We start from the raw sequence: 27,969 nt of genomic DNA, 5'->3' as shown, positions 1-27,969 counted from the left end.
CTGCATGGATCCACACAGACATGAAGTCTCATTTTCTAACAGTCTGGTTCAGTGGTGAGAGCCAGGCAGCCCTGGATGGTCAAGATGATGGAGTATTGGTGGATGACCACCATGTGCCAACAAGACTGAGACATCAGTAAAGAGGTGGTAGAATCATAGTTTGGGCTGGTTCGGCCCCTCCTAAAGATAAATACTGTAATCTTTAGGAGGTTTGCTCAATAACATTTAATATATACTCTAATTGTTAGTGACTAGAAAATCAGGCTGGCTATCATTTGCATTGAGTATTTAGAAAATCATAGGAAAATATCATTTGCATAATGATTTGGATTGCACTATAGAGCTGTGCAGTAACAAATAATGAAGGCCATCGGCTGAGTTACCACTAAAACAAACGGGCTTCTCTCGAAGAACAAACCGACTGACAGTAAAAACAGGCATGAAAACGTTTTTGTAAATAAAAATGTAGAGTAAACACTTCAAACCACCCCCAATATAGTATAACATTTCAATTTCTCTTTCCTTTTTTTAAATTTAAATCCAGATTAACTCTAGACATGTCAGGGATTTGAATGTCGTGTCCGACCAGAACTTGCAGGTCCAAACACAGCCGAATGTTCAGTGCTGTTCAGTCTGCTGGCTGAGCCTGAGCACACCATCACATCATGCTGTCAGAGCGCAGAAGGTTAGAGAACACCATCCGGTGCAAAGTTGTTGCTTTCCAGGTGAGCTCTATGCGTCCTGGAGTAAAAGCATGTCAGTCCTTCACCTCTCCAGGCTCAGCCCCCCTTCAGGTTCCACTCATCCTCCATTCCAGACCCTGACAGCTCAGGAAAGCCTGTCACAGCCAGCTCGCAGCACACGAGCAAAAGTACTTTAGACCTTGTATGCTTGTTTTACTGCTGCAGAAAAGACACCAGAATTCCAGACGGCGGGTTGCCACAATCAACAGCAGCAAATGTTTCTGTGTGAAACTTTTAACTTGACAGATAATTATTCCCCTCAGCCATGAATCCAAAAACCAGTATTTCACAAGTCAAACAAATATGATTAGGGGCTGTGGGGACTGAGTTCAGTGTGATGGCAACTTGTCAGGAAGAAATTAGTCTTTGCTAAGTCAATTAGCTGCAATCATTTCCAATGGCTGAGGACGTGTATGGAAATCCCGATGTGTGGAGACGCTGTGTTCTGTAAATTAAATGTTATTTCATCACTCCTGGAGGTTTTGTGCCGCACAGGCAACTCAAGGTTGATCAAAGTCAACATTTTTTAGATCAAAGGTGTCGGGTAGTTATTCTGAAACATCCAAGTGCACAAATAATCCTGAAGCAGAAAGCCGGTCTGGAGTGGTTGATATGCAGGCTGGATCTCTCCAGATTGGAATGAAGTGTCACCAAAGCAGAGGGGAGAAGAGAAAGCTCAGAGGAGCCAAAGTGACGAGCACGCTCAAAGAAAAGCAGCATCAGTGGAAAGTGGAATATTTACGAGGCCTGAAGTGCATGTCAGATGCTGGGAGCATTTGTGTGGGTGAAACTCTGTGAAGTTCATTTGTTGAGCAGTAAGAGTGTGAGCATATTCCTTGGGAATGATGGATCTGTTGTGTGAATTCTGCTCTGTTGTATATTCAGCTGAAGATTAACGAGCAGTTGCTGGCATAAATACTATCTTCAGGTCCACATTGATGCTGTTTTCTCAAATAGTGCTTCAATAATTCTCATCTAAGTCTGACGGATCAGAAAAAACACAAAGTCAGTTGATGCCAGATTCTGTTTTAATGTTTCAGTCTAAGGTAAATCCAAACTAGAACTAAAGTCCCTCTGACTCTGATGAATTTGTTTCATTTCATTTAGTCTTTTTGCTTTTTGGTCTTTTGGTCTTCGCTCCTGATTTGGCGGCCTCATCCTGTGAAACAAGAGGAGAGGATTAGAAAATGAGCAGCCTAATGTTTATTTTGTCCCGCCACTTCATTTAATGGCGGCTTTTTCTGAGCAAAATATTTCACTGCTCCTTTATAGTTCATGACAGACTCTTTTGCCTAAACTCCTGCTGTGTGTGCAAATGTGCAAATTACAATGTACTGATTGACATGCACCACACTGTTCTAAAGTATTCCAGTAATTTCATCAAACCAAACATTGCATTCCTAAGTACTCTTATAAAACATCCTTCTCTAATTATTATGCCGACAAACCGGGATGCCGACTCGTACGCGCAGCGGGGTGACAAAGTTTACTAAAATGAGACAAATCTTCAGGATTTAGGCACTGCTTTCATAACCCGTGACATTTAAAAATTTCTTTTGGAGTTTCTAACAGCGCCTGTTCTCACTGTTGGTCATACTTGAAATATCCTACATTTTGTGTTTAAATAAAAAAAAAAAAGTTGTGTACTTGTGTAAGATGTGTATTTCTAAAGTCTCCCTCTGATGAAAATCCTGTCTTTAGAGTTTTTATCATGTCTGTGTGTCATTTTTCTTCTGAAAGAGAACAAATGTAATCAGAAATCATTTAGTTTATCATTTCTTTTAAATCAATCAAACTGTCTTGGACAGACTCTGTTTGAATGAATGATCTTCTTTCCATCAACAGCTCTGCTGCACATGCACTAAACCCTCATCTGTTCCTAGTGTCTAGTTCAGGTTCTGGAGAAGAGAAGATGGTATCTTCACATTGACTGCAGTCAAATGAGCCGCCGTTCACATTTCTGTGGTCAAATCAGCATCACTGGATTTTTGGTGTGAGTTTCATCCAATACTTACGGTAGCAGGACTGAGAACGCTGGAAAATCTCCACCAGACTCCACGGAGCTTCTTGATGTGACCACGGAAATGTGAACGGCGGCTCATTTGACCGCAGTTGGAAAGGATTGTAAATCAATGAAAGAGCATTTTGATGTTAGCTTTGATTATTTTATCAAGAACTCTGAGAAACCAATGATTGAATGTATTGATCACAGTCAATAAACATTGGAGAATTAGCTAAAAGAGTCTTTGGTGAACTGGAAGGAGAAAGAATCAGGATTTTGGAGGAAGTTCTGTCCATGAAGATCTTCACTTCCTCGTCCAGCTGACATCCGGATCAGAACCATACGGCTGGACATTACCCAGATTGATGGATGTTTTTATGGAGCAGGGGGAAGATTTATGCTAGAGAGACACGGAGCTATCAGACAGGGGGGATCGGGGCGGAGCTTCTTAAAGCCACGCCCCCTCAGAGGAGATTTTGGAAACAGAGGCTTCAGATCAACATGAAAAATGGCTTTTTAAGACATTTAGGTTGTGGGATTTTGGTTAAAAACTTCATAATCCTAATCAAAACACTACTGGGAATGTTTTTCCAATAAAACCTGGTCATAGCAGGACACACAAATGTCAAAGACATGAGGTGTTTAAATGAGAACTTTGTTGCATTTGGATCCATTCAAGTTCATGTTTCGAGTGCAAAGTAAATAATCCATCTGGGAGTAACTCCCACTTTTAATCCAGCTGCTGATGGTGTCAAACTCAAAGGTTTAGGAAAATCGTCAGGTAATCCGAAGCTCATTTAATTGCACTTCTTTCTCCTGTGCTCTTAATCCCTCGTTGCTGAATAATGAATGTCCTTCTGTGTAGATTTCTGCTTTTGTTCTTTCCTTCTCTTACTGGTGACCCAGCACAGCAAAGCTCCAGTAAGCCTGTCTGCTTCCAGTCAGGTTCCAGATCCTTTGTGAGGAAAAATATTCATAAAAACAGGAGTCTTTCTTTCAATTAAAACCTTATCTGTCCGCTGGTTAGGCTTCAGACAGAACACACTGAAACAACTACAGCTGTAAAACTGTTAAAATGCTTTAATTGAATTGTAGAATAGAAAGCAGGAGTGTGCTGCTCTTTGTATTGATTTATCAAAGAGTCAGGGCAGCCAGTAGCTTTCCATGCAGATTCGGGTTCTGTATGGGTTTAACTGGACCAGGCAGTTTAATTGGATCTTTCACTTCCCATCACTGTTCAGATGCATGAGAGCGAGCCTGTGTTTCCGCACTGAAACCCTGGAGTCCAGATTCATTATTATCTGTCTTTATGCCGCTCAGTCAAAGAAGTTTGAAACTTTCTTTGAAATCAGCTGCTTTTCAAAAACCAAGCAGAGATTTGTGGCAACACTTTCCAGTCTGAGTTAAATAATAGATTTTACAAGTACTCATCAAAACACTGCATTCATGAGGCCGGCGTGTCCGGCAGCTGCGACATGGACGATGTGACGGTCCTCTAAGCTCCACTCGGAGCCACACACATTCCTCAGATCTTTCATTCAGCCACTCACAAACACAGTGACAGCAACCTGAATGTAAGTTGAGTCGTGTCTGTGGGCTCTTCACCGTTTGGCTGCTTCCTTCAACAGAGTCGGTTTCCTCAGAGAGTCTGTTTGTTTTGCATGAAATCTCACCAGATCTCTGGTGAAGACTAAAGCTATGAACCTCCGTCAACCTGAGTCTAGGTTTTTGCTGTAAAGCAAAAGTGTGAACACAGACACGGCAGCTAATGCTGCAGTCACATGCACACAGACAGGAGTGGACCTGTACAGCTGCTGGAGGTTTTGGGTTGTTTGGGCCTGTAGATCATGTGTCAAAGTCAAGGTCTGGGGGCCGGATCCGGCCCTCTGGGTAATTCTATCCGGCCCTCCAGATCATTTTGTTGTTATTAATGGCCCGATGTTACCTTGTGCTCATTTCATGACATCATCGTAGACCAGGGGTCTCAAACTCAATTCAGCCGGGGGCCGCTGGAGGCAGAGTCTGGGTGAGGCTGGGCTGCATCAGGATTTTCACAAGAACATCGCTGATAAAACATTCCAATGTTCTCAAACATCTTTATTTTAACACAAAATAATGAATTTAATTCATTCATTCATTCATTTTTTTACAAATGAGTTTAAAAAAAATCAATCATTAATAAATAAAATACTAACCATGACCATACAGCAGATACAGACGACTAAAGAAACCACACACTGACTGACTAGAACAGTGTTTCTCAAATGGTGGGGCGCGCCCCCCAGGAGGGAATGTGAATCAAAACATGTTTACATTAGTTATGGATTTTGGGCATAATTCTACATAGTAGATGATATTAAATTAAATATAGCAAAAACAACCTAAAAATGCATTTGGTAGCAGAAAGAGCCGCTGTTTATAGTGAACCAAAGAACTGAATCTCTGAGAAAAGACAGAATTCATCAGTACTGTGGAGGGAAACAAGGAAAGACTTGATTTTACTGACAGTTTTGGATGGATTCTTAAAAAACAGAAAGAGAAACATTAATAAAACAGATTTTTAAAATTATTATTTAATGATAATAAAAGTACAATATTTTGAGGAGATATATGTTTAACTTGAGCAAATTAACTGATACTAATGATATTTGAGGCTGAAAGATGTAGGGGAGGCGTGAAAGAATAAGTTCTTCATGGGGGGGGACAACTTAGAAACTCTGGACAAGAGAAAACTATTTGTATTCAGTTTCAAACGTCTGCAACACTTTCAATGAAAAGTTAATGCAAACGCACGCACACCAGAATTCCTGGCCTCCCGAGTCTACGCAAGGTTTTAAGTCGGATCTCGAGCTCTACGCACAAATGGGTCATGCACGCGTTGAATCTTCAACCCGGTTCAACATTTCCACGTACCATTGCTGCAGTGCAGAGCTGTGACCAGTCAGGGACTTGATTTGGGAGCTGCTTGGGTGGCGTCTGCCTTAAAGCAGTGAAGTGCCAAACATTATTACAAAAGAGAAATGAATCATTGCGGTTTGTGCTCGGACGGGTTAATATAACACCCAGACAGACATTTAAAAGGACAGAGTTGTGAAAACAAAAAATATGGAGCAACATTTCGGAGATTTTCAACCACTCTTACTTTTTGCTCCGAGATTCTCCCTATTGTAGATGTCAGAGAAGCGCTAAGGAACGGTAAAAATACAATAGAAGAAGAATCTCCTCTGCTACTGTGTGCGTGACCGTGCTGGTCCGGTGTGGATACCACCTGCTGAGCGCACGTTCATAAACCCGTGCAGACCGCGTTCTTGAACATACCGCACGCGTCCGGTGTGGAAGCACCTTTGAAGATTCTGCCCTTGCGCGCATCACTTGCGCACGAGGAAGAAGTCAATCTCTTGCGCGAGGACTTTTTCTGCTCGTGGAGGAGGAAAAAGCGCTCGCGAGGGTTTGATTTATCCGCATGGAATGTTTGATGCGTGCGCGGAGATGTCCTATTTCTGCTGGAGTTTTGACATAAATAAAACTCCATATGTGTCTCCCACTCATTCTAAGTGAGACATCCAGCTCCTCCTACACCCGATGCGGCGTCAGAAACACGCTTTTCGACAAGCGGCAAGCTGTGAATTTGTCACGTGGCGAAAGAGGGGCGGGGCACGCGAATCACGTTCATTGTGAAAGCACTTCCAGCAGCTTCATGGCTTCCCCCCCCAGCTGATTGGAGGAATGAATGAATGAGTGAGGAGGTACTGGACAGCCCGCTGATGTCCCGCCTCCAGAGTCATATACACTGTGATTGGTTCATTCGGTTCTGCACACAACAACTGTCATTCATATCAGCCTTGCGGGTCGCACGAACAGTAATCTTTCATATGAAGACGCGGGCCACAAATCATCACTACGTGGGCCGCGAGTTTGAGACCCCTGTCGTAGAGGCATTCTTTCTACGTTTCTCCCACGAAAATAAACAGTATTCAGTTTTCTTCAAAGATGGATGCACATAACATACAGTATATATGCCTCTAGCAGCCCCAGCCATCACAACTCTGGTTCACAACACAAATACACTCAACTTCTGCACGACTGTGCCCAACAGGGGGGTGGGGGGGTTAAAGGAGCCCCACGTCTAAAGTAACAAACTCCTGTTTGAGCTGGAATTTATTGAAGACAGGAGACAACTGGAAGATATATTATTCTGCATCTAAAATGAAAGTTTTTTGCTGATCATCACTAGTAAGTGGATAAATTGAGTGTTGTGTTAGTCTGGGGTCGGAGCTGTCAGCACAGACTCCTGGAGGGATCTGTTGACATCGATCTTACGTCAGCACGTTTCCAACCGCTCATTTTCATGGGTATGGGAGGGGCTGCTGCAGACAGTGCAGGTTTTTATAGAGGATTACTCTTCAATGCATGAACGGATCGAAATGCTGCTTTGGGTTCTTTATAGAGAGGAATGAACAGTAAAATGCATTTAAAACCTCAAAAAGTAAAATTTTCATACTAAGACCTCTTTAAGTTGATTTATTCTGGAATAACATTCCTACCTTTTTATTATTCATAATTATGTTAAAAAGTTACAGTTTTAAAGTTTTAAAAATTTGCATTCTGCTAGCTTTTTGGACTATTTTGACATTTACTAAGATTTTTTAGGCTATTTTGGAGTTTAGCTAGTATTTCAGCAACACGCTAGTTGTTTTGGCTAATTTAGACTTTTTTTAGTTTTTAGGCTGTTTTGAAGTTTAGCTATTTTTTCAGCTAAATGCTGTATGTTTTGACTAATTTTTTAGGCTAATTTAGCGTTTAGCTGATATTTTAGCTGAATATCAGCTTCAGTGTTTTTAGCTATCAATTTCAGCATCTTCAGCTATCAGCACTATCATCTTCAGCGGTCAAATTCAGCTTACAGCATTCTCACTAGCATTATTGCAGGTACATATCTAGTTCATAATTATAAAAAAAAGTTATGGTTTTAAAGTTTTACAAATTTAGTTATAGAGTGTTCAATAAATGTTTATCCTGTTCGGCCCGCGACCTAAGTTGTGGATTTTGGCCCCTTGTGTGACTGAATTTGACACCTCTGGTGTAGAGGGTCGCACAGCTGTCTTGTGGTTCCCTTGAAGCTTGTGCGTCCACCTTAACGGACGTCGTGAACATCATGAGTTTGGTAAATGTATTGTAAAGTATTTGTAAGAATAATGGAAGCAACATACACTTACGATGTGCATATAATGCTTCCAGTTGGTATTAAGATTCAAGTACTGGATCCTCACTGACCGCGTACAAACCCTGCATGCATGGAATGTGCAGGTGATGCGTAAGTGCACGCCGGGTGTCTGTAGGATGTTCAGATAAACTGATCTTCTGATTTCCTCATTTTTACAGACGCTCACTCTTCCCTTGAACAGAGGGAATACAGCTGAACATTTTCACTCCACAGACTCACCGAGCAGTTTACCATCTTCAAATTTAGTATGTGCCCCCTGTGTGTCCCATACAGGTTTGCCCATTTTTTTGTCTGCAGACAGCCCATTTCTACCCATGAGGGCAGTGGCGAATACAAGTCAACCAAGTGACTTGAGAACGCTGCTTTTTTAGCATCAAAAACCAGCTCATGAGAGTTTTAGAAGCATGAAATAAAGAGCATGAAGGTAACGGTGTCTCAATATTTACTTGAGCTGCAGGGACTGGCTGCACCTCCAGCTGGATTGCACCTCTGACCTCCTCCAGCAGGATTGAGAGTCTTTGCACTGTTTAGAACAGGGCTGGGCAAACCTTTTGACTTATGGGTCACAGAAGGTTCTAAATTTGAAAGAAGGGCCGGACAATGAGCAGATGCATGGAGTGTTTGTTAATTATCAGAGAAAGAAATAACATAGAATCTGGGCCAAAACACACTAGAACTAATATAGATCTTTTAAAACCGAGCAATTTTGAGCTTCTTTTCCAAATGTGTGGCTTTTGTTTTCATTTTAGTGTCAGTTGGAGCAGTGGGTTGAAAAACCACAAACTTAGAGAAATGCTGCATTCATGTGGTGTTGAAATGATGGGAAAAATGACCTTCCGACTTGGAGAAAACACATGACTGTCAGAAAAAAAACAAATCTTTCAACACCACATGAATTTAATTATTTATTTATAAGGGCACTCTGTAATTTAAAAGAAAACCGCATGATAAACACATGCTTTTAAAAAAGCCAGAGTTTTCCAAAAGGCTAGTTTTTATCTGTGGTCCTTTGGCCATGATGGCACAGAAAGCAGTAAAACACTAAGAACAATAAAAATGTACAAATAAAATATACGTTAGAATAACTTTTTGCACCTAATAGGGAAATTTATCTGTAGTGCTCCACTTATGGGGAGACACTAGAATTACAGAGAAAATGAAACAATAACAAGGATTATCAGTATAGTTTCTGCCAGTATGGAGGACCAGATTAAACAGTTTAATGGCCCACATGTGGCCCCTGGGGTGTCGTTTGCCCACCTCTAATTTAGGATGTTCCTTTTGAAGGATATTTGGTTTAATCTCCGTTTAGAACAATTAATAAGCTGGAAAGAAGTGTTTTTGCTGAGTTCTCTCTCCAAGTCAGCAAGCATGAAGAAGTCATCAGTTGTGTTAGAGACTGAAGTCAAACGCTTCTTCAAAAACCAAGTTGCAGTCATGGTATAATTTTCCAAGGAATTTTTTTGCGATACGTTTCTTCTAGTTAAATTTAAGACTTTTTAAGACCCTGCTGATGAAAAATTAAGAGAATTTTCTCTGCCTATTTACCATCCTTATGGACAAAAAAAAGAATGAATCCTTGTCAGTAACAGAGTAACGTAATCAATTTCAATCACTAGAGTACAGAAAACTTTCATGACTTCACTGCTCACATGTTGGTGCAGTGAAATCATTGGTGACTAATAAACCAAATGTGTGTAAACAGTGTGCTCTGATGTTGTCTTTGGCTAACTGAAAAAAATATATATATTAATAAAAGAGTGCTGATGCATGTGCACTAACCCAGAGTTTGAGACTGGTCAAAGCAAGATTAAGAAACTATGAACATGGACAAATTTGTAGGTGGATTCGGCAACTGGAGATATTCAATTATTCCAATTTGTTAAAAACAAAGGTAAATATTTCCTTGATTGTTGTTCTAGAGAACTTGATAAATGCAGGAATAAATCTCCTCTCTCTCATTTTTTCCCGTATGCAGTACCGGACCGTACCAGCTTTCTTTTAGCTCTGGTCACAACCATAACTATCTTCTCACTTCCTTGTACTTTGCGCTGGGTTAGGGACAACTTCTTTGTCGTCTTATGTTTTTTTAATCAGCGGTTGACATCCATCGTGATGATAAACGTGCTTTACTTACACGACATGCAGTTTTAAAAAAATAAAACAAAAAAAAGTCTTACGGAAAAAAGTTTTAAGCAGCACCATTTTTAACACCAAGATATCAAAATGTAAGACTTTTTAAATGCATTTTAAGGCCTTATTTCCAATTTTTCAAATTCAATGCTTTAAAAAATTTTAAGACCCTTCAGGAACCCTGTAAAGTGTAGCTTCTGGAACCAGCATTTATCAACTGATCAGCATTCTGTTGTTAAATATTCACTGACTCTCATATTCAGATTATAAACTGTGTCATAAAACTGTGTTTGAGAGCAGCTTCCTGCCATCCATGGCACTACAAGTAGCTACATAAAAGTTTGAATCCTCTTCAGTGAAAACCTCTGAAGCAGGATCCCGGGTCAAACATGCAGGCTAGCCGGGGGGGTCCTGCAGCTAAAGAGGGTCCAGAGAGGGTCTCACCACAGAGCCGACGTAGCCCTCCTCCACCAGGATGTTCCTAGCGCAGTTGTTGATGTGCTTGAAGCGGTCAGGGCCCAGCAAAACACCCCCATACCAGCGGGACACAACAACCATGACGTTGTGTACATCCAGAATCTGAGAGACATGACAAAGAAGTGTGAATTTGAGAGCTGAGCCACAGACAAACATGATAAACTGAGACTTCACCTTTCCCTGATGGCTGAGTGTTTGACAGCTGCCTGAAGCTGCTGATGTAAGGCTGACAATCTGATAATCAAATGTGGAGGAGGGTGCGGGTTCGGCCATGATTATGTTACATCTGCACAATCCTGAGCAGCAAAGGTTTTCATGGAGCGTCCTCTGACATGCTGAGGCCTTCATGAGCAGACTTCCTGTCTGCAGCACGTCCCTCAGAAGCGGTTCCACACCTCCACTTTGTGTAGCAGAGCTCATCAGCAGCTGTTTGGTACAGCACTTCCTCCAGCTCCGCCGTCCAAAAACACCTTCTAACTATGTTACAAAGCAGCACAAGAGCCTTTTTGACAAAGCCTGAGATTGGTTTTTCAGATAAAAAAAGATAATAAGGTTATGCACTGAAAGAGAGATGCAGAGGAAGAGAGCTCAGAGCAGATGAACTGCATTTATCTGCCAACCATCACAGGCTGCATGCGAACAGAGACAAACTAAGGAAACTAGGTTAAGGCGAGCGCTCTCGTGTAAACGCCTCAGGACACTGATTGTCACTAGAAGACTAATCAGAATTCCAGAAATAACCTGTTACATTATTCTAAGTATAGTTTCTGCTTTACCATTTGTACTACATTCCGCTTTGATACAAAGCTGATCTCAATGATTTCTTCATTTATATTTTACTGTTCTTTTCTTATAATCTCTTGCTCTACTTAAGGCTTCAGCAAAGCACTGAACAAAAAAAAGACTTTTGGAAATTTAGATTTGTTTGGGTGATTTTCCTCAAAACAAAATACACGTCATGATGGAAAACTCCAGAGAAGAATAATCTGAAGCAATATCTCAAGAAATTACCCAAAAATGTCAAACTTTGGGGTGAGCGAGCGTCTCCAAAGGAAAGTGACCCCCAGTATAGCTCTAAATCAGTCCCTGAGAAGCTGAGGAGCAACAAAGTGAGGATATAACAGAGCCCTGACCTCAATCTCACAGGGAATTTATGGGTTTCACTAGGAAAGGTGTGTCAGCATGAAAGCCTGTCATTTTAGCTGAATGTCTCTTCTTCAAATCTTTACTTGTATCTTCGAATTATTTGTTTTTCTGTTTCATCTTGCTGAGGAGGACTGCAGCTCACCAGGAGGAGCATCAAACTCGCTCCTCTGGACAGTCAATGTGTTGAACCTAAATAAAGTCATCAATCAGCTGCTCTGAATCCACTCATGATTGGAAAACGTGACATACGGCATGATGACAGACATGCACCACTACTCTGCATTGAGTCCTCCTGGATGAAAAACAGAGAATGTCCGAAGAAGTACAAAAAGAACCTCAAAAGTGGACGCAGTGTTTTACAATCATCTCCAAAGACCTTGACAACCACATAATGCAATCAGAGGAATCATCACATGCAGGAATCGCATTTTTGAGAGAAATCTGGCTGGGAAGTGTGACGTTTCTGCTGAAGTGGGAGCTAGCGAGTAGCATGCTAGCTTGGGTCATCGTCTTTAATTGTCTGTAATTATTTATTTATTTTAATGTTTTAAAACAAAAACAATTGAAATTCCTGTTGACCTCACATATGTGCAGCCAAGATGTAGATTGCTGCATTGCCCGCATGTGTTTTAAGGCAACATGTTGCTGTTGGTTGCACCTATTTTTTGATGTTATTTTTCACATGTAATTTCCTAAATACGTCCTTACAGTGTTGAACATCTTTGTTGGCCGCACAGACCTGAAGAGAGCAGACGTTACGGAAGGAGCTGTCAATGCAAAAATAACCAAATATGTCGTTTCTACGTTTGTTGTAAATGATGGTAGATCTTTACAAGTTGTTACTTATGTAATTTTATTTGTACATGTGCTAGAGGGTGTTTTTTTGTTCTTTGTACAGCACTTTGAGGTGTTTTTAATAGGCTATGGGCTGCGCTACTTCACTTTGTCAAGTTTATAAGCCAGTCATACCATTGAACTTCATCAATCAATCCTCCTCCTTTCTGGGCCTGGGTAATCAGCATTTACAAGCTCAGTTGATTAGATTCTTGCACAAAGGAAAAATCTGTTCATTTGACAGCAGTGTGTTACCTGTAACACTAGAAGGCGCAGTTCTTAGTTTTTGGAAATATCAAAAATGTAAATCTAGCACGACATCAATGATTTCCTAAGCTTTAATTTGAGCCATGTTTTGTGAAAATCCGTTAAAAATCATCCGGTTTGTGTATGTGAAATTCTTAATTTGTAACTCATTCATTTCGTGTGAAACTGTGTGCATTCACATGTACAAAAATGACAAAATACAAAATATAATTTACACATGCACAACTTTAAATAACAACAGCTTGAAACAAACTAGACACACAATTTTTTTTTAAAAGTATGCACCGATCGCTTGCTATGCACACGAAAAAACACATTTATGCACAAATCAGATCTGAGACTCTTTTCACGTCTCCAAGATTCATGGGTAAACGATGAGTTTAAATGCAGCTAGAATGCTGGTTCATTAGAGTTTTCTTTTCAGTCGCTTTGAACTTTGATTGTAAATTTTATCTGGTGAAAACTTAACATTTGCTCACTTTTTGAACAGATATGTCTGATAATTAATATAAAACGTCTAAATATGCATTTTTAAAATCCTCACCAGTAAAGGATTTTCATGGTTGGGGGACTTCAATCTTAGGTGGATTTGATGTGAACGACTTCTCTAAACATCTGTTTCCTGTTTTTCCGTGAGAAACCCCCCACACAGCTCTGAACATTTGGAGCATCTCTCCTGAGCTGAATCTGCTTTAGCAGCACAGACCCTGCGAGACATGGATTCATCTGCATTCAGTGCAGCAGATCACAGACAAAATTCCAACGGATCATTTCACAGCGATTTCTCCGTCCCGCAGCGTCCCACCAGCGCATACGGCTGCTGTCTCCTTCTGAATGAGGATGAACTTTAACACGAGACACGGATCTCATTTGGAGAAGCTCTGACACCATGCAGCACCGCGGCTTGATGAGTATGACAGCACTGCTCCAAATCACTGCAGAGCTGCTATCACCAAAAACTTTCAAACCTCGCACTGGCCTCCATTCAATAGGGAAACAAAGAGTGTGAGGACAATTGCACGATTCGTGTGATGTGGGCGTGTGTGTGTGTGAATCACAGAGCCATCTGACAGCACGGCCCAGTGACAAGTGCCTCTGTAAGATCTGGAATTAAAAAATGAATAACTGAACAAAAGCTGCTCAGCCAAAGCTCTTTGTAAAAGAAAGTTTCCTCTTTTCTAGACAATGAACTTCTGTAAAGCAACAGCTGAAACCAAACCAACAATCCTTCACCATCAGATGAAAATAAAAGCAATAAAAGCATTACACTTACTCACCGTTTTCATCTGACAATGCTTCTGCTTTAATCAGGTTTTTTTAGGGGTGTTGGAACAACATGTTTGATCTATTTCTTTAGGGGTGGCAGAAATAATGTCTACCCATGACTGCACATCTTTATGGATGCATGGTGACACCTAACACAGGCAGAACAGCAGATCTGGAGCTGGTAAATGTTAATCAGCAATCATTTATTTTATTATTCCACATCTGTGCCTATCCCGCTGAGACGTGCTATAATATCAACACTGCGAAATGCTGCTTAAGTAATACACATTCAAACCACTAATAGACCATTAAGTGGCTCTTTTTCAATGCACCTCATCAATCTCCTGATTCAAAGTCGACAAATTACTGTTGAAAAGAAAGTATATACATATTATGTCCTGTTTATACACACATCCTTCATTTGATAGGATTTCGATCTTGGAGTGCCATCCGAACCTTTTTCTATGAATCAGCTACAAAATCCTTTAGGTGAATCAGCGTGTGGAGGGCTCCTTACCACCAACAGTACGAGCAGCGACGACTTTCTTCAAACAAACAGAGTAGGCGTGCTGAAGTTTAACCCTTTAACACCTGAGCTGTCGCCGGTGATGCCTAAACACAACATCTTTAACCGTTAACGCGATCAACATAACTACAGCACATTCTGAAGGCGAGAAGCAGCTCGGTTGATCGTGTTAACAATTGAAAAATTACAGTAAATCAAAGAACACAAACACTGGAGCTCTGGGGTTAAAGGGTTAAAGGACACTAGATTATAGCTACTCAGTCTTTTGCACTAAACTTCTGTCAGAATCGTTTACATTTGTACCCTAAACCACAGTTTAACATACAGCTAAAGGAGTCTACAGAGAGAAATGATAACCTGCAGTAGATGGAGCAATCTCCCCCCCGCAGCCGTCTCGCCATCGTCCTCACAGTCCTGCAGGAAGCTGTTCTTGTCCTCGCAGTAAATCCTGAAACAGACGTTCACAGTGTGAGAGCATGCAGACATATTTCAGCTGGAGAAGTTTGTTCACGTCTAAATGTCAACATCTCCTCCCTGGGAGTAATGACTACGCCGACAGGGCCTCAGGATCCCGACTCTGACCTCATTAGAGCATTTTAAAAATGACCACCAAGGCAACAGAGATGCTGACCCTCATGCAGAGAATCCCCCAAAAGCCTTCACTTACCCTGATGTGTCTCTTTATTGACCTTTAAAAGCACATCTCATCACTAATGAGGCAGCACAACACAAACCCAAAGATGAGAGCGTTTTCAAGCTTTACCCATCAGGCACTGGGCTGCACCAGCTTAGAGTTCGGTGTGTGATCACTGCAGTATTCACTTAACTAAAAACACAGACGCTGTGTGTAAACAGTCTGAGTACACACTACTGCTCCCATGGAAAGTGAAACTGTAAGCAGCAGCCGAGTGCTGTCAATGAAACTATCAGCTGACAAGCAGTAAAAGTCAAACCCGAGTTTCTCAGCAGTTTATGGACATTGAACTCCTTTCATTTCAGTTTATACAACGTTTACTGAGTTTTTAATTTAGCTGCTCATTATTTCTCACAGTTAGATGACAAGATCTAACATTTATATAAGACAATGATGTCATGAAACCGTTTGACATGAGAAGAGATGCAAACTACTAAGACCAATCAGGAGCCTGATGCTCTGCATTCAGGACATGTTTCCTGGTGACGACATGGACACCTGAGCCTGATCAGGCCTTTAGAATAATTACCATGCAGCCTCCTTTACTGTTCAGGTTCAAAGGAAATGTGGAATGGGCTGACTTTAATCAAACTCTGGTGTTTTAAGGCGTCATTCTTTGGTTTACCTCTATTCACATGCGTTAATAGCACTATTATTGTTGTTTTATGACGAGTCCGACCAATTCAAGTGATTCTTTGCTCCTGTTTCTGCACAGGAGCATAATCACATGTGTACTAATCAATAAACCAAGAAAACAAAGAGTTCAAATAAACACATTTAAAAAGAAAATCATGGTAGGGCTGATCAAAACAAACAAATAAAAAATAATCTTCAAAGGGTACAACCACAAAAAAAACATTTTTGAGCTTTTAAGTGTATTCTACTGTTCGTTCCTCACCATAAAGAACCCCCGGGCGGTATTTTGATCCATTCTCGCATAAATAATAAAAGGTGAACTTACCAATTTCAACTGAAAAAATGACATTTATTTTATAAATATCCTGCTGAACTCTATTTTCATTTCCTCTCTTAGATCATTCATAAATCTAAATAGAAATTTGAATAATCCTTTAATATTTGAGGTTTTATTGAAAATATCAACCTTTCATTTGAGCAGAAATTATTCTAACGGGATCTATTTTGGCTGATGTTATTTCCATGTATTTTAAGTGCGATCAGCACAAAAACTGATAGAAATTCATGTTGTCCACATTTAATACAGTCAGCAAAGACGCACATCTCTGCAATGCTCAAACACATTTTAATCCCTTCCCAGGATAAATTTACTTGTAGTTCTACTGGATATTTTTGGGGATAATTGTAAAAACAGGAATGGTTTGGTTCAGTGAAAATGTTAAAAGCAGCTTTCAAGCCACGTAGTTTCAGCTTCAAAATAAGAGCGGGAAAGGGAAAAAGTTCCTCTCTGGGTGAACGTATTTTATAACATTATAGGGTTGTGTATCTGTCCTCTCACACGATTCGATACACATCTCGATGCATGTTCCACGAATCGATACATAAAGGATTCAACTACGTTTTTGGCGATATGACACAATCTGATTCTTTAACAACAAAACGCTAAAATGTAGATATGTCTTACTCATATGGCATTTAAAGCTATATATAATAAAGCTAGAAATTGGACATCTTTTTGTTTGCATCACATGGACACAAAAAGACAAAGATGGTAGAAAAAACAGAAAGAGAAACTGCAGTTTTACAGAAATGGATTATTGACTTCTAGATTGATTTTATAGCTTTCAACCAACATAATCTTGTTCATATCTGTGGTTTTCGAATGATGCTGCAGTTCCTCGATCAATTTTCGATACGTATCTCATTTTTACATTCCTAATCAATACTGCTGTTACTCCCACTGCCTGATCGATTTTTTGATACGTTTTTTTGATACGTATCTAATCCCTAGTAATATACAGTATGATCATATATGGATATAGTTTACTCTGAAAGGCTTAAGACAATCATGGTGCGGTCCCTTGAAAAAAAGGTGGCCAGGAAATTCATGCTTTTCCAAATTCTTCTGTTTTGTTTTTTTTCTTTAAAGAACGGATTATCTCTTTCTTCACAAACCCCCATGAACCCCCACCAGCGCTGCTACTCCTTACAGGAGCTTTCATTATGACCACTGGCACACTGAAATAAGCATTTGCCTTTTTCATTGGATATCAGCCCAACAGGTCACCTTGGTTTCCCTCAGAGCTGGCCCTTGTCAGGGATCTCTGACAGACTTACAGTCAGTCTGGGCTCCTGGCAACAGCAGGCTGCTGGACTGATGACAACCACCACAACACTCATTCACCTTTTAACTGGAAATCAGATCTAAGCAGAGAAATGCTCTGGAACTTGCTGGAGACACTTAATCAATTCAGTCAAAGACCCCAGCAGCCCTGCTTCTGTTTCCAGACATGACCAACCTGTATGCATAGATATTATGAGTGGCACTGGCAATCTTCTTATTCGTATAAAGCTTCTCCAAGACCATTTTTACCTGAAACAGAGAAAAGGGAGGAATGCTCATTCAGCTTTTCAGTGACCAGCGTTTAATGCATAAATGCAGGAGATCTCTGCTCAGGTCTTTTCAGGAGTCGGTCACTAACTTAAAACCCAGAAGTCTCCTCACGATTTTTAATGAAAAAAAACGTCATGCTTATTTTGTCTGTGGTGTCTGGTTTGTTTATTCTGTGAAATGATATTCTGAAGTTGTCTTAGTTAACATCACAATTTTGCTAAGGATGCTGTGTAGAATTAAACGAGGCACAAGTTTCCCCTAAATGAAGTCGTATTTCTGCGCTGAGAGCAACAACACTAACGCATCTATTCTGTTTATTATCTATGAAAAAAAAAGGTTTTGTTGAAATACCAATTCAGCACAGGTGGAAGCTTTTAGGATGAGCCAGAGGGATATTATCTTTCAAGAAGGAGCCAAAGGATTTTTCATTTTGTCAAGCTGCTGCATAAATTACCAGATTTGCTTCTGTTTAACTGACAAGATGTTAATGGTGGAAATTCTCCTCAATGCTTCGCTCTTATCCTAATGCTTTTAAAATGGGGCCACAGTTCATGTAGTTTGATTCAAAACTACATTTGGTTGAAACTTTAGTATTTGAATACATTTTAAAGAGAATGTGGTGCAGTTACCTGTCTGGGTGAAACCACGGGGGCCAGATGAGGCTGGAAAGTGCTGCGTCTGTCTGTCACTGGCTTTCCATGTTTCACTGGAGGCAATTCCTCATCTGCAAGAAAGCATCGCCACACATGAGGTTCTATCATAGTGATCCTCCTGCTCCTTTCCGTACGCTTTTTGGCAGGTAAAAATTCAATCACACTTTCAGTGATTTCAGCAATCTTGGTATGAAAATGTTCAGCTCGTTCAAGACATTACTTGTACTTGGTATTCATAACCTTTATCGTTTTTGAAATTTTAAGCAAAATAGCTTAACCCTGCCCAGTTTTCTAATTCAGGTTTTTAAGTAGATTAGCAACAAGCCTTTAAATGTATTTAGGGACTATGTTTTCATCTTTTATAGTAATAAAAAAATGGCATTGAGCTTTTATATCAGCATTATATTAGCTCATCTGGTAATCTGGCATCCGTCCATCCATTCATCTATTCATCCATCCATCTTCTTCCGCTTCATCCAGGACCGGGTCGCGGGGGCATCAGTCTAAGCAAAGATTCCCAGACTTCCCTCTCCCCGGCCACTTCCTCCAGCTCCTCTGGGGGGACCCCGAGGCGTTCCCAGGCCAGCCGAGAAACATAGTCTCCCCAGCGTGTCCTGGGTCTTCCCCGGGGCCTCCGCCCAGTGGGACATGCCCGGAACACCTCTCCAGGGAGGTGTCCAGGAGTCATCTCCTCCTATCTCTAACGGAGCGCCCAGCCACCCTCCAGAGGAAACTCGTTTCAGCCGCTTGTAGTCGGGATCTCGTTCTTTCGGTCACGACCCAAAGCTCATGACCATAGGTGAGTACTGGACTGGTAATTAGCTCATATTTAGGAAACACACTAAATATTTTTGCAAAATTGACATGTATTAAGGATTTTTAAGCACTGCAAATTTACTACAAATTTTCAGAAATTTAGGTCAACTTCAGCGCTCTTTCATAGTTCTTTAACAAAAACTCCAGTACTTAAGCAAATTTCACATTTTGGCAACAGCTTTTGTATTTTCAGCAACTCCCTTCAGCAAAGTAAATTGTGTCACCATTTTCAGGGAAAACCTTCAGCATCTTCAGTGGCTACTTTCAGCAAAATGCATTCACACTAACATTATCGCAGGTAATGCAACTTTTCTCGTTGATATTGCTTTTTGTGTTGAATAAGCTTACCGTGTCCCTGATCCATAAAGAGATGTGCATTGCTCAGTTTAAGAGCCACAACATTTGGAAGTTTCTCCTCCTCCTCATCATCCTCTACTCCTTCCTCAGCTGTGGAGTTTTCTTTTTCTGGATGTTCTTCTAAAGCAGGTCAGGAAAAAAAGAAAAATAAAAAGCACATTTTATCAAATGTATGCAAAAAGCTATGTAGGAAGCTTAACTTCAAGATAGAGTGTAATAATAACTGTACAGAGAAGCTCCGGCAACAATCTAATACAGTCAGATCAAACACCAACTTGTTATGAAAGGGGCTGAAATGAGCTGTGAGAACAATGTGTCAGCACCTCAGGAAGCTCGCAGTGATGAACATCATGAGTGCCAACGGGACACAGGAAAATGTGCAGCTTTTATCGGTGATTCTCATTCTTTACACACTACAGCTCTTTCTAAAATAAAATACAAAAGGACAATAATTATGTTGTGGAAATTGCATTTATGGATAAAGGGAGGTCTGCTCCTGGAGTGCTGTAACCTCATCTGTTTTTCAGAATTGGCTAAAATGTCTAAGATTGTCAACAACAATGTGAAGTAAAACTGATAAAAGGAGAATTCAGATCCCAGCCAGTGCATCAGCAGCAGCTTGAAAAAGACAGTTATAAAAAAGCACCAGCATTAGGCCGATTTTAGAGAGTTTTGTCCATTTTTTTCAAGAGTGCTATTCCAAGAATGCAATTCTCTGCGAAAACATCTATTTTTAAGGTGGTTCTCTAATCTGAACCAAATAGACTGAGCATGATAAAACTGGTTTAATCTGATTATAGATGAGTTAACTAGTCGTTTTAGCCCCCAAATTCTAATAAGAAAACAATTAATCAATTCATTGATTTCTGTTCCAAACCAGATCTGAAGCAAGTTGAGAATGGAATCAAATCAACTCAACCAATAACATTACAAAAATGTTTCAAAAGGAAATAAATAAATTATAATCAATACTGGAAAATAACATTTATTTTTTAAATTTTATTTATTATTTATTTATTTCACTGTAACATAAAGGTCCATCACAGGAGACAACACACATCTGATGCAGCAAAAACTGATCAACCATCATTCCAGTCCAATGTGTGGTGACACTTTAAATTCAGCAAAGACAATGGGACAATTGTTTTTGTGATACTGGGCTATATAAATTGAATTGAAATGGATTATTCTGATGTGGAAAAACAGCGGGGTGAGCTCTATCAAACTAAAATGTGAATGGATTTGACATTCATTCTTGTTCACTTGTTTGGATCCTTGACAGTGTAAGGACAAGGACAGGGTGTCTGTGACATCACCCACAGAAAATGCCTTAACCTCCAATTCCAACAAAATGAAATAAATTCAGTCGCCATTTTTCCATGGTGCAGACGTCGCCATGTTGGAACCCAACAACGTCAGTGATTGGTCAGAGTTGATCTGAGACTTCCTTCCCTACTCCTATAAAGTGCACTATGTAGTGCATTCATCATTTTGTAGTGCTTCCAAATCTAAAATTCCAAAATCCTGTCCCCTAGAAATGTCCTTGATAACCGATATATATATATATAGACAACAATGCATCATGGCCAAACAATGTTTGCAAAAAAAACATGTTTCCATGTAATTCTTTAACAAACTATCCACATTCTCATCATCAGAACACAGTGGAGTCACAAACAGAAGTTGTGAAATGTTCCTTTTGATCCGATTTCACTTTGTGTAATCGGTGACGTCATATCCGACGTTTATAAAAAATGAAAATTAGTGAGCATGGTGTCCGAATTTCTTTTAGAACTCGGGGCACTAAATAGTGCTGCACTGTATAGTTTTTTAGTAGTTAGGGATTAGGGCAGGAATTTGGACACAGTCCTCTCACTCTATGAGATCAGATCGTGAGGACCCGCTCTTTTCGGGGGCTGCTGCAGACAAAGCAGGTTTTTAGACAATTACTGTTAAATACATGAATGGATCAAAATATCACTTTGGGATTCTTTATAGTGAAGAATGAACAGTAGAATAAACTTAAAAGCTCAAAAAGTTTTTTCTTCTTGGTATGGCCCATATTACAATGAACAACCATTTTAAAAACCTCTAAAAACAGCCTAAAGGCCCGGTCCCACAGGATTTGACGCCCATATCACGGGTAAAAAAGTTGGGAGATCCGCCACACACACTTAGACGCGCCAACTTTATGCTTGCTCGTGGAATCGCAGTGATACAGACACTGGAGTCCACTCCACTGCCACTCTTCTACACTCCTCTACCAGAGCACTTCTTAATTGCGTGTAGGCGCGTCCTCCCTCTATCTGCCGCTAAACAGACGCTGTAAGCAGTGATCCAAGCGCAGACTGGCTGAGCTAACAGCATCTGTACCACAGAGACGACATTTTTTCCATGTTCCAGCCGTGACATGGCTGTGAAAGCCAGTGGAACTGGGCTTTTGAGTATTAGCGAAAAGCATACAGCGTGTGTGTCTTTGTTTTTACTGAAACAGAAAAAAGTAGATAGTTTACTATATCAGTTAGAAGGTTACAGGGTTAATTCCTATTGAATAGACCCTCTTCACGTGATGTCACACATCACTGGTTAAGTGCAAAGTAGCTTCCGGTTTATATAGTTTAGAACGGCAAAGATGACAGCTGAACGCTCTCTCACTCACTGATCTTCCTGACCGCTTCGTCCCTGTCGGGGTCGCGGGGGTGAGGGAGCCTAACCCGGCTACTGATGGGCGAAGGCGGGGTTCACCCTGGACAGGTCTCCAGTCTGTCGTAGGGCACAGCTGAACGCTGTTTAAAGCAATTTTACATAAATAATAAAAGGTAATCTAACCAATTGTAACCGAAGTTTGTACAATAATTATTGTATAAATGTTCAACCTGGTTGTATTTGTTTTCTCTCTTAGATCGTTCAAATCAAAGTACAAATGTCAGTAATCCTGTGTGCAGTCAGAACCAGCAGTTCAGCTGCTTCCCCAAATTCCTATGACTGATATTAAACGAGTCGTGGATTATTTCTGACAACCCAGTTAAAGTTAGACAGGTTATAAGAACTTCACTGAATGCTGCTTGTTTGATTTTGAAGGTAATTATTATTTTATTCTTTTAATCTGTTCTAGTGCTAATGCTAACGCTAGCATTAGCTTTGGCTATGAGACGTGGAACTGCAGAAGATCTTTTCTCACCAGTTAAAAGTTGCCTAAAGTTTCCTAAATTTCCTTTCTCACATAATCCTCAGATAATTCCAGCGTGTCTGACATTAAAGTCAAACGTAATGTTTTGTACTGCGGTCAGTGAGCTGCTGTTAGCTCAGCCGTGGTTCTAACATCACTCCCCTTTGCTTTTGTTCATAACTGTGTCTGATCTGCAGGAAAATAAAGGTAAAACATGATCAAATTAATTCAAAACTGTTGCCAAAAATATTAAAGTTACTATTTTCACGTAATGTTACAAAATACGTTCACACAGAGATGATATTTTTTCTTATATTTTTCTTATTTTAAACACTACATGGCTCGATAACTGCTCTGAACATTTTCACTGAACCAAACCATTCCTGTTCTTACAATTATCCCCCAAAATATCCCGAAGAACAACAAGTAAATGAATCCTGGGAAGAGATTAAAATGTGTGCAGACATGCAGAGATGTGTGTCTTTGCTGAAGGTATTAAATGTGGACAACATGAATTTCTATCAGTTTTTGTGCTGATCGCACTTAAAATACATGTGAATAGCATCAGCCAGAATAGATCCAGTTAGAAGAAAATCAGCTCAAAGGAAAGGTTGATATTTTCAATTTAAAAAATCCAATAGTGAAAGATTACTCAAATTTGTATTGAGATTTGTGAACAATCAAAGACAGGAAATGAAAATACAGTTCAGCAGGACATTCATAAAATAATTATTATACATTTTTCTGTTGAAATTGCTAAGAATACCTTTTATTTTTTATGTAAGATTGTGTCAAACAGCGTTTAGCTGTCAGCTTTGCCGTTCTACATGCAAACGCCAGAAGTAACTATTCACATTTTCACTCTATCGCCATTTTGTCTGACGTCACTGTGAAATGGGTCTTTAGCAGTTGACATATTTCCAAGAGTCGTTGGGAAGGAGCCCTGAACCCCATGCTGCTCCAGAGAATGTATCTTTGTTCAAAACAACTATGTTGACTAAGAAATGGCTGTTAGAACTTGATTTCTACTGTAAAACGGCTCTGTGTAGTAAACAAGAACAACAAAAAAACTTCTACAAGACATTTCCCACTTCATGTAATCTCCACCCACAGCTTCTCGGATTTATCCCAATGAGATTTTCGCCTTATGAAAAGTCCTGTGCTTTCTTTAAAATGCATTTTTCATTGACATATAATCTTTTTTAGGATGTGGATGCATCCAGGATTTGGGAAGGGGGCTTGATGACAGACAGCACAACCATGAAAAGCTTCTTTCTTAAAAGGAGAACTGAAAGAAAAAAAACTGACAACAGAGATTGTTAGAATTTGTGTCCGTGTGAAGATATATGATATCTGGATGATATTAAAATATATACCTACATAAACCATAATAAACCTTGTTTTTGGTCAAAGCTGTAAAAGCAGGCACCAAAACCAGGAAATGAGAAAAGGAAAGCTGAAGGTCTTTCTTTGATAACAGCAGTTTATTCTTTGCAGCCACACAAACACCTGAAGACATGCTGCTGAGATTCATCCCAACTAAAAGCTGAACAAACATCTGGTCCTTTTGTTCGATGTGGTCCCACTCGCTCAAACGTCATCATCACATCCATTCCATCGCCACTCCTTTTTCATTTCCTGTCCTGTGAGAAGTGCCTTATCACATTTCCTTCCTCTCTCCCACCGTGAGCCTGTCACTCCAAAGAGTGAAGCTGTCAGTCCCATCAGGGCCTGACCAGTTATTCTTATTACCACATGAGTCACAAAGACACGACTTATGACACAACAATGAGGGACGACACATACTTTACAATGCTCATTTCTCAAAGAACACCACCAGAGGAGTACAATATTAGATAAGTGGATCTGAAAAGAGAAAGTCCCCCACTTACTTTACAGCAACCTGACTTATGATGATCCGGCTGTAAATGAGCTACCTTCACGACTCTCCTCCTCTGAAGATTCTGCTAAAGTAATAGAAAGCATTATCTTGATATTGATCTTCATTCAAAGCTGTCACTCAAAGTCAGACGGATTTTCAAAAGCTTTTGTTCTCCTCTTATTACAGTTTCCGACCACGCCAGGTGGCTGTTTAAGAAATGGAGAAGTCATTCAGAATAAAATAAATTTGAGTGCAAATGGTTTCATCAAATACCTCCCACATGGTCAAGGCTGTGACTCCTCATAGCAGAGTGATGGATGGATGGATGGATGGACGGAGAGATGGACGGATGGATAGATAATGGATAGAAAGATGGACGGACGGATGGGTGAATGGGTGGTCGGATGGGTGGATGGATGGACGGATGGACAGATGAATGGATGGATGAAAGGGTAAACGGATGGGTGGATGAATGGACGGTTGGTGGATGGACGGAGGGAGGGATGGGTAGATGGATGAATGGATGGACGGATGGATGGATGGATGGATGGATGGGTGGATGGATGGAGAGATGAGTGGGTGGATGGATGGACGGATGGATAGATGATGGATGGAAAGATGGACGGACGGATGGGTGGATGGATGGATGGATGGGTGGATGGGTGGATGGGTGGATGGATGAATGGATGGACGGATGGATGGATGAATGGATGAAACTGTGGACGGATGGGTGGATGGATGGACGGATAGACCGATGGATGGATGGATGAAAGGGTGGATGGACGGATGGGTGGATGGATGGACGGATGGACAGATGGATGGATGGATGGATGGATGAAAGGGTAAACGGATGTATGGATGAATGGACGGATGGGTGGATGGACGGAGGGAGGGATTCGTAGATGGATGAATGGATGGATGGATGGATGGATGGATGGATGGATGGATGGATGGATGGATGGATGGATGGATGGATGGATGGATGGATGGATGGATGGATGGATGGATGGATGGATGGATGGATGGATGGATGGATGGATGGATGGATGGATGGATGGATGGATGGATGGATGGATGGATGGATGGATGGATGGATGGATGGATGGATGGATGGATGGATGGATGGATGGATGGATGGATGGATGGATGGATGGATGGATGGATGGATGGATGGATGGATGGATGGATGGATGGATGGATGGATGGATGGATGGATGGATGGATGGATGGATGGATGGATGGATGGATGGATGGATGGATGGATGGATGGATGGATGGATGGATGGATGGATGGATGGATGGATGGATGGATGGATGGATGGATGGATGGATGGATGGATGGATGGATGGATGGATGGATGGATGGATGGATGGATGGATGGATGGATGGATGGATGGATGGATGGATGGATGGATGGATGGATGGATGGATGGATGGATGGATGGATGGATGGATGGATGGATGGATGGATGGATGGATGGATGGATGGATGGATGGATGGATGGATGGATGGATGGATGGATGGATGGATGGATGGATGGATGGATGGATGGATGGATGGATGGATGGATGGATGGATGGATGGATGGATGGATGGATGGATGGATGGATGGATGGATGGATGGATGGATGGATGGATGGATGGATGGATGGATGGATGGATGGATGGATGGATGGATGGATGGATGGATGGATGGATGGATGGATGGATGGATGGATGGATGGATGGATGGATGGATGGATGGATGGATGGATGGATGGATGGATGGATGGATGGATGGATGGATGGATGGATGGATGGATGGATGGATGGATGGATGGATGGATGGATGGATGGATGGATGGATGGATGGATGGATGGATGGATGGATGGATGGATGGATGGATGGATGGATGGATGGATGGATGGATGGATGGATGGATGGATGGATGGATGGATGGATGGATGGATGGATGGATGGATGGATGGATGGATGGATGGATGGATGGATGGATGGATGGATGGATGGATGGATGGATGGATGGATGGATGGATGGATGGATGGATGGATGGATGGATGGATGGATGGATGGATGGATGGATGGATGGATGGATGGATGGATGGATGGATGGATGGATGGATGGATGGATGGATGGATGGATGGATGGATGGATGGATGGATGGATGGATGGATGGATGGATGGATGGATGGATGGATGGATGGATGGATGGATGGATGGATGGATGGATGGATGGATGGATGGATGGATGGATGGATGGATGGATGGATGGATGGATGGATGGATGGATGGATGGATGGATGGATGGATGGATGGATGGATGGATGGATGGATGGATGGATGGATGGATGGATGGATGGATGGATGGATGGATGGATGGATGGATGGATGGATGGATGGATGGATGGATGGATGGATGGATGGATGGATGGATGGATGGATGGATGGATGGATGGATGGATGGATGGATGGATGGATGGATGGATGGATGGATGGATGGATGGATGGATGGATGGATGGATGGATGGATGGATGGATGGATGGATGGATGGATGGATGGATGGATGGATGGATGGATGGATGGATGGATGGATGGATGGATGGATGGATGGATGGATGGATGGATGGATGGATGGATGGATGGATGGATGGATGGATGGATGGATGGATGGATGGATGGATGGATGGATGGATGGATGGATGGATGGATGGATGGATGGATGGATGGATGGATGGATGGATGGATGGATGGATGGATGGATGGATGGATGGATGGATGGATGGATGGATGGATGGATGGATGGATGGATGGATGGATGGATGGATGGATGGATGGATGGATGGATGGATGGATGGATGGATGGATGGATGGATGGATGGATGGATGGATGGATGGATGGATGGATGGATGGATGGATGGATGGATGGATGGATGGATGGATGGATGGATGGATGGATGGATGGATGGATGGATGGATGGATGGATGGATGGATGGATGGATGGATGGATGGATGGATGGATGGATGGATGGATGGATGGATGGATGGATGGATGGATGGATGGACGGACAGATGGATGCTTAGATGGGTGGATGGATGGATGGATGGATGGAGGGACGGAAGGATGGAGAGAAAAACTCTTTTCTATTTATTTTTATAATTAACTCTCTCATTATTTCTATTCAGCCTTTGTTCTCTACTCTTTGCCGTTTTCACTCCGTCAATGAAGAGTTTTATTCTTGATAACA

General features: G+C 41.2%; 1 protein-coding gene across 3 annotated transcripts in view; it reads right to left on the bottom strand.

Annotated features, from left to right (window-relative positions):
• Positions 1-1,753: 1,753 nt before the first annotated feature.
• The window catches only part of impact (impact RWD domain protein), a 35,079-nt gene continuing 8,863 nt past the window's right edge, over positions 1,754-27,969 (bottom strand). For 2 of the 3 annotated variants that reach the window (XM_024258892.2, XM_024258895.2), the window contains exons 6-11: positions 19,660-19,788; positions 18,472-18,566; positions 17,748-17,821; positions 14,976-15,066; positions 10,547-10,681; positions 1,754-1,902 (exon numbers count right to left, since the gene is read on the bottom strand). In XM_024258892.2, the coding sequence (XP_024114660.1) occupies positions 1,843-1,902; positions 10,547-10,681; positions 14,976-15,066; positions 17,748-17,821; positions 18,472-18,566; positions 19,660-19,788 (584 nt within the window). In that variant the 3' untranslated portion in view covers positions 1,754-1,842. The remainder of the gene's footprint in view (positions 1,903-10,546; positions 10,682-14,975; positions 15,067-17,747; positions 17,822-18,471; positions 18,567-19,659; positions 19,789-27,969) is intronic. The other variant, XM_036211696.1, reaches the window with a different exon arrangement.

The sequence above is a fragment of the Oryzias melastigma genome, linkage group LG4 (assembly GCF_002922805.2).
Source record: "Oryzias melastigma strain HK-1 linkage group LG4, ASM292280v2, whole genome shotgun sequence".
Classification (NCBI taxonomy): Eukaryota; Metazoa; Chordata; class Actinopteri; order Beloniformes; family Adrianichthyidae; genus Oryzias; species Oryzias melastigma.
The sequence above is the reverse complement of the archived record's forward strand: the minus strand, read 5'-3'. Positions and strand labels throughout refer to the sequence as shown.